This window comes from Artibeus jamaicensis, unplaced genomic scaffold (genome assembly GCF_021234435.1).
Source record: "Artibeus jamaicensis isolate MK-2021 breed Jamaican fruit bat unplaced genomic scaffold, CSHL_Jam_final contig_373, whole genome shotgun sequence".
NCBI lineage: Eukaryota > Metazoa > Chordata > Mammalia > Chiroptera > Phyllostomidae > Artibeus > Artibeus jamaicensis.
In genome coordinates this window covers 2,655,001-2,670,267 of record NW_026521807.1, presented here as the reverse complement: position 1 = coordinate 2,670,267, position 15,267 = coordinate 2,655,001, and the positions used below count along the sequence as shown (strand labels likewise).

General features: G+C 36.7%; 1 protein-coding gene across 2 annotated transcripts in view; it reads left to right on the top strand.

Moving 5' to 3' along the window:
- AP3B1 (adaptor related protein complex 3 subunit beta 1) overlaps window positions 1–15,267 on the top strand; it is a 262,282-nt gene that overhangs the window by 183,264 nt on the left and 63,751 nt on the right. For both annotated transcript variants that reach the window (XM_053664477.1, XM_053664478.1), the window contains one exon: window positions 1,813–1,922. In XM_053664477.1, the coding sequence (XP_053520452.1) occupies window positions 1,813–1,922 (110 nt within the window). The remainder of the gene's footprint in view (window positions 1–1,812; window positions 1,923–15,267) is intronic.

Here is a 15,267-nt window from a genome sequence, read left to right as displayed (position 1 = left end):
TTGCAGGCCAGATCCCCTCTGGGGGGCATGCAAGATGCAACCAACATTGATAGATCTCTCCCTGCCTTTCTCCCTCCCTTACCCTCTCTCTAAAAATAAATAAATAAGTAATCTTTTTTAAGATTTTAGTTTTATTTATGTTTAGAGAGAGAGGAAGGAAACATCAATGTGAGGTTGCCTCTCATGTGTCCCCTGCTGGGAACTGGCCTGCAACCCAGGCATGTGCCCTAACTGGGAATCGAACCAGCGATCCTTTGGTTTGCAGCCTGCGCTCAATCCACTGAGCTACGCCAGCCAGGAATAAAAAATCTTTAAAAAAAAAAAAAAGAAAAGTGATGTCAAATTGAGTGAACGTTACTTCCTTTATAGTGTTATTCTGGAGTGAGAATTTGATGGAAGCTAAAACTTTTCCCACATTTTAATATGTTTTACTAAGCAAACAGTTGAGCAATTACTAACCATTTAAAAAACCTGCTCACACAAATTAGTAGAAATAAAAACATATAGAGACTAATTAATATTTTGAGAGAAGTGTGGTTGTAGAAATATGTCCACACATTTCTGCGGAACAGAGAAGGCACATAGAAGCAGTGGTATCTTCATGTGTAAAAGTTGCCAGGTGAGCAAAGCAAAGAAGTAACTTATAGGCAAAGGGAATAGAATATAAAAGAAATAAGATTTCGGGAACTATTATTAGGTAAAGCTAGAACATGGAAGTGGTGGGCAAAATTGGAGATAAGCTAGACCTGTGCTCCCCAATATAGTGACCACTGGCCACACATAGCTACTTAAATTTAAATCAATCAAAACCAAAACTGCAGTGCTTGAGTTGTACTAGCCACAGGTTGAGAGTGCATTGGATACTGGACAGCACAGCTGTGGGACATTTCCGACATCCAGAAAGTTCTGCTGGACAGTGCTGAGCTAGACAGAGAGGCGCTCGCCCACTTAGTGAAGAGTTGGCCTTTTGTAGGCAGTTGTGAGTCTCTCAAGAGTCTGAAGCAGGGGAGTCATGCAATCAGATTTGCTTTTTTTTTTTGAGATTTGCAAATTTTCAGGCATCTGATCTCTAGTACATAGGAGTTTAAGAGTAAACATTTTTATCTAGCATGTAGCTTTTACTAACAAAATATAACTAGGAGGGAATTAGATAGCTTGTGCCACTATAATTATTACAGTGGAGAATAAAGTAGAGGAAGAATTGAAACACTCTTTCTTTAAAATTTAATCTTTATTATATGTTTTTTGATTACCATTTAGCCCCCTTATATTGCCTCTCTAAGACTTTGAACTGGAGAACTCTCTTGAAAGCTATTGTTATTCTTTATATTAGTCTGAAAAAATGTCTCTTTACCTTTTTCTTTTAGTACATTTGCTGGCTGACAGTGTTATATGATAAACATTTTCAAAAACTAAGATATTTATGTCCTTGTTTTGTTACAGGATTTGCCATTGTGTTTTTGAATTTTACTTTTTAATTGAATTTATTGGGGTGACACTGGTTAGCAAAATTACACAGGTTACAAGTGTACAGTTCTACAACATGTCATTGTACACTGTATCCTGTGTTCTGCACCCCAAGTCTCCATCCATCACCATAGCCCCCACCAGGCCATTGTGTTTTGAAAGCCTAGACTGATAAGTGCCTTGACTTGATAATAACTCAACTAAATCAAGATGTTTAAATAGAATTGTCATAGATTTATTAATCAAAGTAATGTAATTAGATTCACCAACAAAATAAAAATGTTGCTTTTAATAATATGCAGTAAATCTTCATGCACATTTGCTAATTTGGGCCTTTTCTTCCAGTTAACCCAGTACCCACACGAGTTGTGCGTCCCTCCGTACCAGTTCTTTCTCCAAGCTTGATAGCTGATCTTGAAGGTTTAAATTTGTCAACATCTTCATCAGTCATTAGCGTAAGTAATTTCCAAAGTACATTAGCTCAGTTTTCAAATGATGCCATTGCGTCATTTTTATTAAAATGCAAAGAATTGAAGTCGATTCTTCATCTTGAACAAGTCCTCTTCTTACAAGTTCGGTTTGGATCTGACCATTTAACTTTATAAATATTTTAAATTTTTTCTACCAAAACCATATTATCTCAATTTATTTCTGCTTGTTATCCACACTTAATTATCATGTGTACGTTTTTCTTTGGTACTGCTCTCCATTTGTAGTATATAAGGGTTCTTTGCCACTTTGAATTATTTAATATGTATAAATTCTGCCACAAAGAATTATTGTCTACATTAACAGAGTTTTATTTTCATAATCATTTTATTTCCACCATGCTGGTTTTTTATTTGTTTTTTAACTGTAGGCTATTAAAAATACCTGTTTTCATTTGAAAATTCAAGATTGTATTGCTCTGTATTATCTTCATGCATTTACTTACATGGTTTTGTATCTCTAAAAAATTCTTTAATGTTATTTATGGGGTATGACCAGAAGGGAGGCAAGAGACATGCCTACCTCAAAATAATGCCAAAACCATCAGCCTGTTATAGTACCTGAAACTGCAATAACTTTTCCTGTGTTAGCATATTGTATCACTAACCCTTTCACTCTAAATCAAGCATGCTGCCTAGGATGTATAATCTGTTAATATGCTTGACCTCTTGTTAATTTGTGTCAGAAATCTGACAGACGAGGAGATAGAACAGTGAGCTCTGATGGGAGCACAGGTAGCTTGAGTAGATCTGGTGTATCACTGGTCCAGGGCTGGCAGAGTGTGTAATTGGTGATCAGAGCTGCCGGGAGCACAGAGCTGCTTTTGCCAGAAGCAGGGAAGAGGAGTACCTACCCTTGTAGATTTTGCTGAAAGTTCCCCCTTCAAAGCAAACGTGACAGCAAGGCTGTGTGGTGGTGTACTCAAAAGCCCCACGTATGTTTCTGGTCTGCTTTGATCAGCTCGCTTATAAAGTATAGGTAAAAACTATTAAGCTTTATAATGTTGTTTTTAAGTCATAGAATGCAGTTATTTCTTAACCACTCAGAAATGAGTAAAAACCATATTGGAGATTTTAGTTTGCTCTTCTTTAAAGCTAAAAGGAAAAGGCACATTAAAAGAGATGGGGGTAGAGCAGTGAAAATAAGAAGTTAAGTCTTTCATTTATTTAAGTACCTTATTTTTCAGACTATAAGATGCACCTAGGTTTTAGAGGAGGAAACTAGGAAAAAAAATTGTGAAGCAAAAAATGTGGTCAAATATTTAATAACATAAATAACATAGTATTTTGCCAATGTAAATATAAAGCTATATTCAGACTATAAGATGCACCCCCTTCCCCCCCCCAAATTGGGGGGTGTGTCCTATAGTCTGAAAAATACGGTAAATACTTATTGAGCATTTGTGGAAGGCTGTAAAGAGAAAGTGATAATCAAAAAACTATAGTAAAGCAGTTAGTCCTTGAGGGAAAGGGAGGCCACTAAAAACTTGCAAGTCCCCTAAAAACGTGGGGGGCAGTAAAGGAGTGGATAAATATCTTGAGGTGCTGTCAGGTGACCAGGATGCAAATCTCTACTTTGCCACTTACCAGCTATGTGAATTTGGGCAAATTGGTAGGTAACCTTTCTGCAGCTCAGTTTCCTATGAAGAAAATCTCCTTCACAGGATCATTGTGAGATTAGTGAGATAATAAATGCAGAGCTCTTAGAGCAGTGACTGGCACATTGTCATCACTCAAAAAAATTAACTAATAGTTAGTTTCACAAGTGAATTTATATGTGATAATGGACCCCAAGTAGACTTTTATACTATATTAGCTATCAGAAGAATGCAGTGATATTAGAAAACTTGGTAATAAATTTTCACTCATCACAAAGTAATTGAAGGACTCACCCTCTTATACTAAGGAAAATATTTATTGGGATGGTCTCTTCAAAGGAAAAGAAAAGCATTCCATCCAAAGAGTGTGCAAAAAAGGACTGCAAGGTGATTTGGCTGAGTGAAGCAGGATCATAAAATATCCCCCAACGCTAACAAACTGATCAAATAGTAGCAATGAGAGTGACAACCAGAAATCCACCAGCAAAACTCAAATAAAGAAAGTAGAACTTTAAACAAAGAAAAAGGTAAAACTTTGAAAGGGGAACCTGTAGAAATAAATGGAATATTCTGGTGCACAGTGGCATTGCTCCCTCATCTTACCTCCAGACCTCAAAACAGCACTTTAAAAAGATGATGTAAGTTTTCTCATTATATGTACAAATTTAGAAACAAGTGGACTGAAGACATCAGAGAAAAAGTCAAAGAAAAACCCTTAAAAATTACAACCCTTATATAATGGTGTGGAACCTCAACAGGAATAGGAGTCTTTTGGATCCTGAAATGAAATTTGTAGATAAGAGGACATCGCTAATTTTAAATCCAGCTTGTTGTCCTAATTGAATAGAAAGAAGAAATAAACACAATGTCCGGTAAAGTGATCGTCACATTGATGTGTAGGCGGGACCCTGACTGCACTAGGAAGGAAGTGGCTCGGTGGAGCTGGGACCCGTGTGCAGAACCAGCCCGACTGTGGCAGCTGCGAGTGCAGCTCGACCGGGTGTGTTCTGGTAGCAGCTCAGACGCTGTGGAGTGTACTGTTGCTCTCGGAAACACCAATTCCCAAAACATCGAACAGTTTTTCTGGTAGTTGCATTCCTGGAAAATGGATAATATTAAATCCTTGCAAAAATAATCCTTTGTACTTATATGCAAAGTGTTCTGTGGTCAGGTTATTTTAAATAAGTCATTCCCTCATGAATGTCCAACAAGACATTTGAAAGTTTTGAGGAAGTGGTATGATTTTTATTGTGTCCTGTTATTGCAGGGCTTCTCGCATGCCTGGCCTTACCCCCTTAAAGCTAGTTGCACCCTTTACTGTCCCTTCCCCCAGTCACGTGTGGACTGGAGTCATTCAAAGCAGCATGTGATGTAGCAGTTAAAAGCATAGGCTCCTGAGCCAGACCAATGATGTCCGAATCAGCTCTGCCACATTACAAAATGAGCAACCTTAGGCAAGTCAGTTTACCTTTTAATACTTCAGATTTTTTTCATCTGTAGAACCAAACTAACATTAAATACTAAATATTTCCTGTTATTCTTTTTATTATTACATTATTATTACAGATTTGTAAAGGAAAGTGTGAGCTGAGGAAATTGGGTCATCTTTCTTTACAAAGGCTATTCTCAAACACAGAAGTACTGTCTTTAAAGATAAAAAGGGGATGAAACCAATTATTAAAGTGTGATTCACAATAATGGAAGCAATCAAGGGGAATTATGGTCACAGAATTAAGTGTAAATGATAAAATATAAATAGTGTTATAAGAAACCAAACCTAGTGGATGGGGAATGGTGGAGATGGGGGGAGGGGTGCATGTTAATTATTTCATATTTTCATTAGTAGGAAATGAATCAATATTATGCAGAATTTAAACAGGTCTTGTTTGTGTTTTTTAATGAGACTCAAATTTCTTAATGGTTTGTATATACTCAAAGAACACTTACCTGAAATTTGGAGGTTTGTTTTTTTGTTTTAGTTTTATTTTAGTTATTTTTTCTTCAATTAGAGTTGGATTATAATCCCATTCTGTAGGATAATTTGTCTTTTTCTATATATTGGTGTATCCATCCAGAGTTAACAATAGTTACTTTAAGTAATATGATTTTTGGATGAATCATTGCTTTTTTAAAAGTGTTTCATAATAAATACTAATTAACTTTTTTAAACAGTAAAAGTATTACTATCAAGATGAGCAGAAGTGAAAAACAGGCAGAATTAACCCCTGGTGTTCAGTATCAGAAGAGTGATTACCCTCAGGGAAGTCAGTGGTGGAGGGGGACATGAGGCACTGCTGGGGTGCTGGTGGTGTTTGTCTTTACATCGAGATGCTGGTGTGTGGGTGTGTTCGTTGTATGGAAAAAATCATTGGGCTTTGCATTTAAGGTATGCTTATTGCTCTGTATGCATATTACACTTCATTAAAATGTTTTTAAGTAGAAGATAGAAACGTTTATAGAAGAAGAAATATAGGTAATAGATACATGAAAAATGTTCAGTAGAGGTCATGAATAAGTGCAAATTTTAGGAACCATTTTCTCTGTGACATTGGCAAAATTACATAAACCAGTGTCCACTGTTGGTGAGGGATACAGTGAAACAGGAGTTAGATATTGCCCCACTGGTAAAAGTATAAATTAGTACAACATTCAGGATGGCAGTTGGTCACCTGTATAGTTATCAAAGTGTACATACCCTTGAATCTGGTAATCTCATGTCTAGATTTTTCTTCCAATGAAATAATAAAAAACATGAAGATTTATGTGCATTGTTGTTTATAACCTCAGGAGAATGATGATTACATAAAGTATGGCAAAGTCAAAGTAAAAGATGTTTTAAACTAAATACTTTAGTGATTTTCAACCTTTTTTATCTCACAGCACCCATAAACTAATTACTGCAACTCTGAAGTACACCAAAAATATATATTTTTTGCCAATCTGACAAAAAATAGGTATAGTTTTGATTCATTCACTCCAGGTGGCTATTGTTGTGTTGGCTGTTGTCTTTTTGGGGGGTTGTTTATTTTTTGTTTTGTTTTGTTTTTTTGACAGTCTAAGGGAAGAAAGATCAGTGCCCCTGACTGAATAGTCAGGTATCGCGTACCAGTTGAAAACTGTTGCTTTATTCTGATAAGAAATCACTGTGTGCTATGTAGTGGTAAAAAGGAATACAAAATATTATGTGTATTATCTCAGTTTTGTAAAATTGTACATTCGTACTGTGTTTCTAATTATAGGGAAAATGAAAGAGTAGAAGAAAATGCATTACAATTTTAACAGGTGTTCTGAATGATGAGAATATGAGTGATTTCTATTTTTCTCCTTTATATGTTTCCGTATTTCCCAGAGTTTCTCTAATCAAGTTTCTCTAATCTATATCTATCATCCAAAAAGCAACTAGTTTCTGATAGAAAGGGAGACTATGTGTGTGAATGACAAGGATTCCTTTTTATTGACTTCTAACATCTGCCTTTCTTAGTCACCACTACTTATTAGTTGGGCAACATTGAAGAAATCTTCTGGTTTTCTCAGCACTAAAATGATGGCAAGGTGGATCTTCGTGTTTTCTTCTGATTCTACTATTCTGTGAATCTTTGAACCTAGAACAGAATTTTGAAACAATGAAAAAGAAAAGAAAAATAACAAAAACTAAGCAAACACCTAGAACAGGAACAGAATCAGAGAAATGGACATCACATGGAGGGATTTCAGAGGGAAGTGGGAAGAGAAGAATGGCGGGGGGGGGCGGGAAGTACAGGGAAAAAAGCATAATTAGAAGGCATAAAATAGATGGGGAGAGATAAAAAATGGTATAGGAAACAGAGAACTCAAAGAACTTAAGTACAGCCCATATGAACTAAGGGAGGGAGGATGCTGGAGGGTTAGGGGGTGCAGGGCAGAGGAAGGATAAAGGGGAAAATCGGGAAAACCGAAAATTAAAAAAAAATTTTGAAACAATGAAAATAGTTATGCTGCACTGATTTGAATAATTTTTTTGAAAATAAGTAGGGGATACTTTTTTTAGCTTATATGATGACTTCATAATCCATAGATTACTTTCATATATTTTGGTGGATTGTTTAAATTTGTTTTATTTGTATATTTGATATAATATAGGTAGATTTTTGAAATTACTGAAATATTTACAATGAAACCTACAGAATTTCTTTTTCACACTAGATATTTCTCAAGTGAAAACTTTTGCAATTTTTCTAACCCTTTGAACTATATAATTAGGACAGAGATTTTATTTTATTTATTTTTTTAACCCTAAATGAGAACATTTTTTCATTGCTTTCATTTATTTTTTTAATATATTTTTTATTTTATTGATTATGCCATTACATTTGTTCTATTCCCCCCTCCGTTCCCCTCCACCCTGCACACCCCTGCCCCACCATTCCCCCCCTTTAGTTCATGAACATGTGTCTCAAGTTCTTTAGATTCTGTATTTCCCCTACTATTCTTATTCTCCCCCCTGTCTATTTTCTGTCTACTGTCTGTGCTACTTATTTTCTGTACCTTCTCCCCCCTTCTCCTTCTCCCACTCCCCTGTTGCTAACCCTCCATGAGATCTTCATTTCTATGGTTCTGCTCCTGATCTAGCTGTCCTCTTAGTTTGCTTTTGTTTTAGGTGTGGTTGTTAATAACTGTGAGTTTGCTGTCCTTTCACTGTTCATGTTTTTTATCTTCTTTTTCTTAGGTAAGTCCCTTTAACATTTCATAGAATAAGGGCTTGGTGATGATGAACTCCTTGAATTTGATCTTATCTGAGAAGCACTTTATCTCTCCTTCCATTCTAAATGAAAACTTTGCTGGATAGAGCAATCTTGGATGTAGGTCTTTGGATTTCATGACTCAAAATACCTCTTTCCAGCCCCTTCTTGCCTGTAAGGTGTCTTTTGAGAAATCCGTTGACGGTCTGATGGGAAGTCCTTTGTAGGTGACTGTCCCCTTAGCTCTTGCTGCTTCTAGGATTCTCTCCTCCATTTGAATCTTGGCTAATGTAATGATGTGCCTTGGTGTGTTCCTACTTGGGTCCAACTTCTTTGGGACTGTCTGAGCTTCCTGCATTTTCTGGAAGACTATTTTCTTTGCCAGAATGGGGGAAGTTCTCTTTTATTATTTGTTCAAATAAGGTTTCCACTCATGACTCTTCCTCTTCCCCTTCTGGCACCCCTATAATTCGGATGTTGGAATGTTTAAAGATGTCCTGGAGGTTCCTAAGCCTCTCCTCATTTTTTTGAATTCTTGTTTCTTCATCCTTTTCTGTTTGGTCATTTTTTCCTTCCTTCTGTTCTGCTCCCTTGATTTGAGTCCTAGTTTCCTTTCTATTACTATTGGTTTCCTGTGCATTTCCCTTCATTTCAATTTGTTTAGCCTTCATATGTTCCTGTAATTTGTGACTAAAATCAACCAGTTCTGTGAGCATCCTGGTCACCAGTGTTTTGAACTGTGCATCTGAAAGTTTGGCTATTTCTTCATTGCTTAGATTTATGGGCTCTGGGGCTCTGAGTTGTTCTTGATCCATGTTTTGATCTGTTTGTGCTTATTACGTATGAGGAGAGGCGTCTTAGGTGTTCACCAGGGCGGGTCCACCCAGATCACTGGTTTGTGACGCTGTATGTGGGGGCGGAGTCAGAGAGGGAGCAATGCGGTCCTCTCTGCTCTCCCAGTGGGCCTCACCACTCGCCACCCCCCCTTCCTGCCTGTTTATCTGAGTGCAAATGTGTAAGCCTGCTGCCCTGCACCAGGGCCTGTGCGGTCTTTCTCAATGCACGTCTCTTCACTGGTTTATCTGCTTGCATGACCGCAGACAGCCAGCCGCACCTTCCCTGTGTCCACCCGTAGCTAGTGTAGCTAGAACCCGCGATCCTCATCCTTGCCTGCCTGCGTGCTGCCCAGGTCAGGGGATCTTTTTTGCCCTACCCGCTCCACTGCTGGCTTTGCTCCTCTCACGGTTTAGCTGACCGTTTCGTTGTTTTCGGACTCTGTATTGTTCGTTTTTCTGTGGTTTGATTGCGTTTATTGTTGTTAAAACTTTGTTGTTTTTAGATTTGGTTGTGGGAGGAAGCAAAGTGTTTCCACCTACGCCTCCATTTTGGCAGAAGTCCCAGGACAGAGATTTTAAAAATATGATTTCTAATGAATAATAATATTGTTGCAAGGACAGGCCTTCCTTTGTTCCAACTGTATGATGAAGACAATGTAAAAACACTGTATTTGTTTCAGTCTCACATGGAACTAAGGGCAGTTGAACAACAAATGGCTAAAATGAACAAACACTTTAGTTCCTGCCATAATATTTCAGTGAACGAACTGTGAATTCTTCAGGGAATTGCCAGTGAATTGTTTTTTACTCCATTATTGTTATGTTAACACTTTCTAAATTGTTACTCATCAAACCTAGGGAACTCAGAAACAGTAGTCCTCACACTGTGAGGCTTCTGGCCAGGATGAGAAAAGAAGAGGGGGAGAGAGTTTGCGTATGAGAATAATGTAAAATAACAATAATGTTCACCCCTGGTTGGAAATGTTAGAGTAAAACTCCAGTCTTTTCTGGTTTAGATGACTTTTTGTGTACAAAAGTATTCAGGTGAATTCAGCAGTTAATGTTACCTCTGAAAGCTATTTTAATCTATTTTCTGCTGATAAACATCAGCATGAAATTCTGTCTCATTCTTTGCATTTTTTGTTTCTTCTCAAATTAGTTACATAAGAAAGTGTATTAACTTGTTCACTTAGTACTTAAGATTTTTGTTTCTATGGGGAGAAAATGACTTCTGAGTTCTGACTTTACCTTATAGTGAGGTTCTCAAGGCAATCCCCAAATCACGGATCCCCCATAGTGGTTCTTTAGCACCTTCCTACAGGTTGGAGGGTTTCTGTGGGAACATAACTTTCAGATCGCCAACTTAAAACACCAAGAATTCATTTACAAGGGTAGGGTGCAATTTACGAAATTCATCAAATTCGGAGTTGAAAGACCTGATTTCTACCCTCGGCTGAGCTGCTTGCTCTCATTCTGACTGTAGGGCAGGCAGTTCTTTGACTTGTGTGAACTTCCATTTTTGAATTTGTAGGGTGGCGATAATGCTTTCCCTAAACAACTAATTGTGTTTTCATGAGAAGCAAATGAAATAATGGACCTCAGAATGTTTGAATCCAGAGAAATGTAATTCTAGAAAACATGCTTTAAGAGGCAACAAAGGAAAAGGCCAAGTAAAATGAGTCAGAGGAGGCGAATCACAGAGCTTGATATCAGTGAACTTAACAGATTACAGTGGGGAAAGGGAATCGTTACATTGCAGTAAGTTCTCTACTTGAGGCACAGATCTGCTAAGTGCTCCAGTGTGACAAAGATCCCGTAGAGAAGAATTTACCTACATGACCTTGTAACTGAATTCAGAAGAACAGTAAGAGTCGAGGTGGCTGGAGTAGCAAGAGAAGGGCCTCACTGACAGGAAATCTTGCCTGTGAAGGCTTGAGGTGTGAACCGACTTGGAGTATTGGAGCAATAGCAGTTCAGTGTGGCTAAAGTATACCACATATAGGTTGGAAGAACCAAGTCTGTTGCTGGAGAAGTATTGAGGTTGTTGCCATACTGTCATGGGAAAATTGTACTAATGATTTCTTAACTCATAACTTTCCAGTCTTTTCATGTCGCGGTCCATATAGAAAAGTGATAATATGTGTGGCCTGCTCTTGGGTAAACAGAGAACACTGCAGGAGGTGGGAAGCGCCCAGCCCAAGTGCTCCAGCCACCACAGTGCCACACCCCCATGTGTCCCCCCAAAATGGAATTATTTTCTGGAGGAAGCCCTTGTAGTACAGGCTTTCCCCACCAGGTGGGTGTTTTAGGAACCAATCTGTATCAGGTATGAGCTGGCATTGTTGTAAGAGGCTGCCTTTGTCTTCAGTGAATTTTTTTTTTTTGAAGATTCTTTCAGCATGTTAGCCCATTTCATGATGGGTGATTTATGAGCACACCTGCCCACACCTCACTGAGTGTTCAGCAGTTTTTGACCAAAAACGGCATGACCCCTGTGCCCCACCCTCCCTCTGATCTTACGCTGAGCGACTTTTTTTTTGTTTCCCCGGATTAAAAAAAGGGTCCTCAAAGGGAAAAAATTTGTTGATGTGCAAGAAATGAAACAAAAAATGGCAGAAGCACTAAAAGGCATCAAAATTGATGAGTTCAAAAACTGTTTTAAGCAAGGAAAAACATCTCGATAGGTGTATTGCATCCAATGGATAGTACTTTGAACCCCCTGTCTCTTCCCTTCCACCTCTCTCTAACATATTCTAGGCTAGGACATTTTAGTATCGTTTTCCAGCCTGTCTTGTACTGCCAGAGTGCCGACTTTCTAGTTTGTCTTCAAGGGCAGATTGCTTTGAAGGGGGTCTTTGTTGCATCTAAACGTGTAGTAGGTGATATACCAGATTTTTCTTGAATGTGTGATCGCATTCCCAAAGCAAGTGATAATACCTGTGATAAAGTTTGTTTTCTAATGTAGTAGTAGAACTGTCTTCTTAAAAAAATTTTTTTTGCACTATGCTTTAAAAACTTAAGGTATATTCAGCTCCCAGGCTAAGAGACAAGTCTAAGATCAAATTCCTTTGAATTTAGAGGAGGAAGAAATTATAAGTCAAAATTAAAAATAATTTTGTCATTTTAAATTTGGGAAAAAGCCTTTATTTGTTCTGATGAAAATGTCAGAAGTCATGGAACTGTGGTAAAAATAATGAAAAATCACTGGCCTGGGTCTGCTTAAATTGAAAACATTTTTTAATTAAAATTTGACAGTATTTTGTGCTTTCATTGCCTAGCCAACTCCCACCTTATTCTTTTATTCAATTCATTTCTGCGTATGAGTTGCCTTAATTATTAAATTAAACTTTAAGGTGTAGCATTCTATCGTTTCATCTCTTTGTTCCGTACTACTCCAGAGGTCTCACAGTTAATAATAGAGTACTGTCATCTCTTCCTTCCCTGAATTAGTAAAATAAAGTACTTTTTAAAAAAAGGTTGTAGTTCATTTTTAGTTACAAAGGTTTTATTGCAAAATATTTTTTTTTGGCTTAAGCAAATAATGCCAGTCTGAGTCCTCACTGGTGGATAATACTCATAATGCTTTGTTGATATTATAATAAAATTCTCCACTATGAAGAATCTGTTTTATGATATGCTGATTATAGTTGTTAATGGTCTAGTAATTATTACTGTGAAAAAAAGTCACCCACCAAAACAAAATCTGTATATAAGTCTGCAAGAAATTGGAGAATTCAAGAAGAGATGATAAAGCAAGCCTTGGGCCTTCCTCTCCCTGCTGCTTTGTGGCGAGGAGTTTCTTTCTTTTGCATCAGTTGACTCTTTCAGACCTTACTTAGGTCACTGACTGTCTGCTGACTTTTTTCCTAAGAGTATTCTAATTAAATGTACTATAATATAGGAAATAATAAGAGGTTTTTAAAATATTTGTTTAGAAAAGAGTTAATCTTTTTGGCAATTTTATTTTGCATATCCAAAGTTGATTGAACTTTGTGTTTCTGTCAACTGTCTCATTTCAAATTTCAAGTGTTAAAATGTCATATTTGCAGTGAAAAATAATATTTTTAAGCTTTAAGATATCTTAGATTATTGCATTGACCCAGTCATGTATTATTATTTATTCATGCATCAAGCAAGTTAATTTTTGTTACCTGTGTTCCTCTTTTTAAAAGGCTTACTGAGGCCTTGGCCACGTAGCTCAGTCAGTTAGAGCATTGTCCCAACAGCACCAACCTAGAGGGTTCACTGCCAGCTCATACAAGAACACGTACAAGAACCAACCAACAGATGCATAAATAACTAGAATGACAAATTAATATTTCTCTCCCCTCCTTTGTTTTTCTATTTAAAATCAACTTAAAAAATTTTAAAAAGCTTACGAAAAATTTTCTGAACATAGGGCAGGGCAGAGTATGGAAAACTGGTATTCTTTTAATAGTATTAAATTTTTTGACATGAGAAACCTGACCTAAACATGGAAAATATTATTGTGATACTTATAAAACTTGATCTTCAAAGGAAAAGGAAATGAATTTACAGTAGGGCAGGTACATGCCAAACTAACATTGAGGAATTAATTTATTGATAGAGGATAACATGGACTAAAAAATATTAATGCAGTATACAACCCTAATTTCAAAGAAAAGTAAAAGCTACTTATTCTAGAACATATCAGATACACTATTATTCAAATCATTCAGGAATGTAATTACAGACAGCTTTTATAGACCTATCAATAAGGGTTATTTCTTTAAATTTGCAGCTCTTCCACATTACTGAATATATAAATATCTCCCCATAAATTAATATTGAAGATCTCCTTTATACTTATGCTCAAAAAGAGAGAGAAACAAACAATTTCAGTGAGTTCTGCTTTAAAATGAGTAACTTAGATTAAGCGAGATGCCACCCAGATGTAATGTGTGCGTCTTGTTTGAACCCTAATTCCAACAAACCAACTCTGAGAAGACATGCACAGTAGGGAACTGTGAGCACTCACTGCACATGAGCTGAAAGGGAATTGTTTTTTTCTTTCAGGTAAGGTTTTTTTTTAAGTCTTTTTCTGTTAGAAATACAGACCAAACTATTTCCTGATAAAATTATATTTTCAATTTGCTTTTAAGTCAGTGGAGTAAAAGGTTGGATTAAACAAGATTGAACAAATGTTGATATTCTTTGAAACTTAATGATGAGCACCTGGTTGTTCATGATATTACTCTCTCTGTTTCTGTGTACATTCGAAAGGTTTCATAGTAAGAGGATATTTAAAGTACATCATTCCAGAAACTTGTTTATTTTATATTCTCACCAGAGCTTTGACATCCATGGTTTATAGAATATGCGACCTGACAAAGTTATTTTACAAATTTAAACTAGTACATCAGAATTTTAGTTTAGTTCAGATTGTCACCTGTGAAATTACGAAATGGTAATAGACTGTTTCTAAAGTCCCTTCCAATTCTAAGTTTCTAGGAGTCTATGGGAAATTAAGTGAAGAGATGCCACGTTACTTTAGTAAACATCATCAGCATAAGAGAAGTATTCATCGTAAGTATTGTACATTCTCGATCTATTTAAGGCTTAGACTCGGAGTTCCTGTATGATAGGACAGGGCCTTTCTCTTGGCCTTTCTGTTCCCAGTGCTTGATACATAATGGATGCTCATCAAAAGTCTGTTAAATGAACGAAATTCATCTTTTCCTGTTTTCCAGTTTTATGACTGTAGACCATTCCCACTGGTGTCAGTTTAAAGGGCTGTAGTATTAATATGTAGCGAATTACTTCTACCAAGCACATAGCTAAAAAGTACTTGTGCTCTCTACATGTTCCTTTTATTGCTTAACATGTAACATTTAAGACAGTAAAATGGAGAATAAGTGATTTCTTTAAATTCTTTGACTAAATATATCTTAATGACCTAATCTTTGTATTTCTTAAATGTTCTCTTAATTCAACTAAAAATACAGCATGGTAAACTGAGAAACTAAAGATGTCACTTTTATTTTATTTTCACGTCAGGAGAGGAGATCTCCTAAAAATTTAAAGCACATCTTTCTAAGGTAACATTTGCCTCCTCACATCTTTAGCAGCTATCAGACATGACACAGGACATATTCATTGACCCTCAGAATTTTCATCAGAGTCGTGCGCTGAGAGGGGT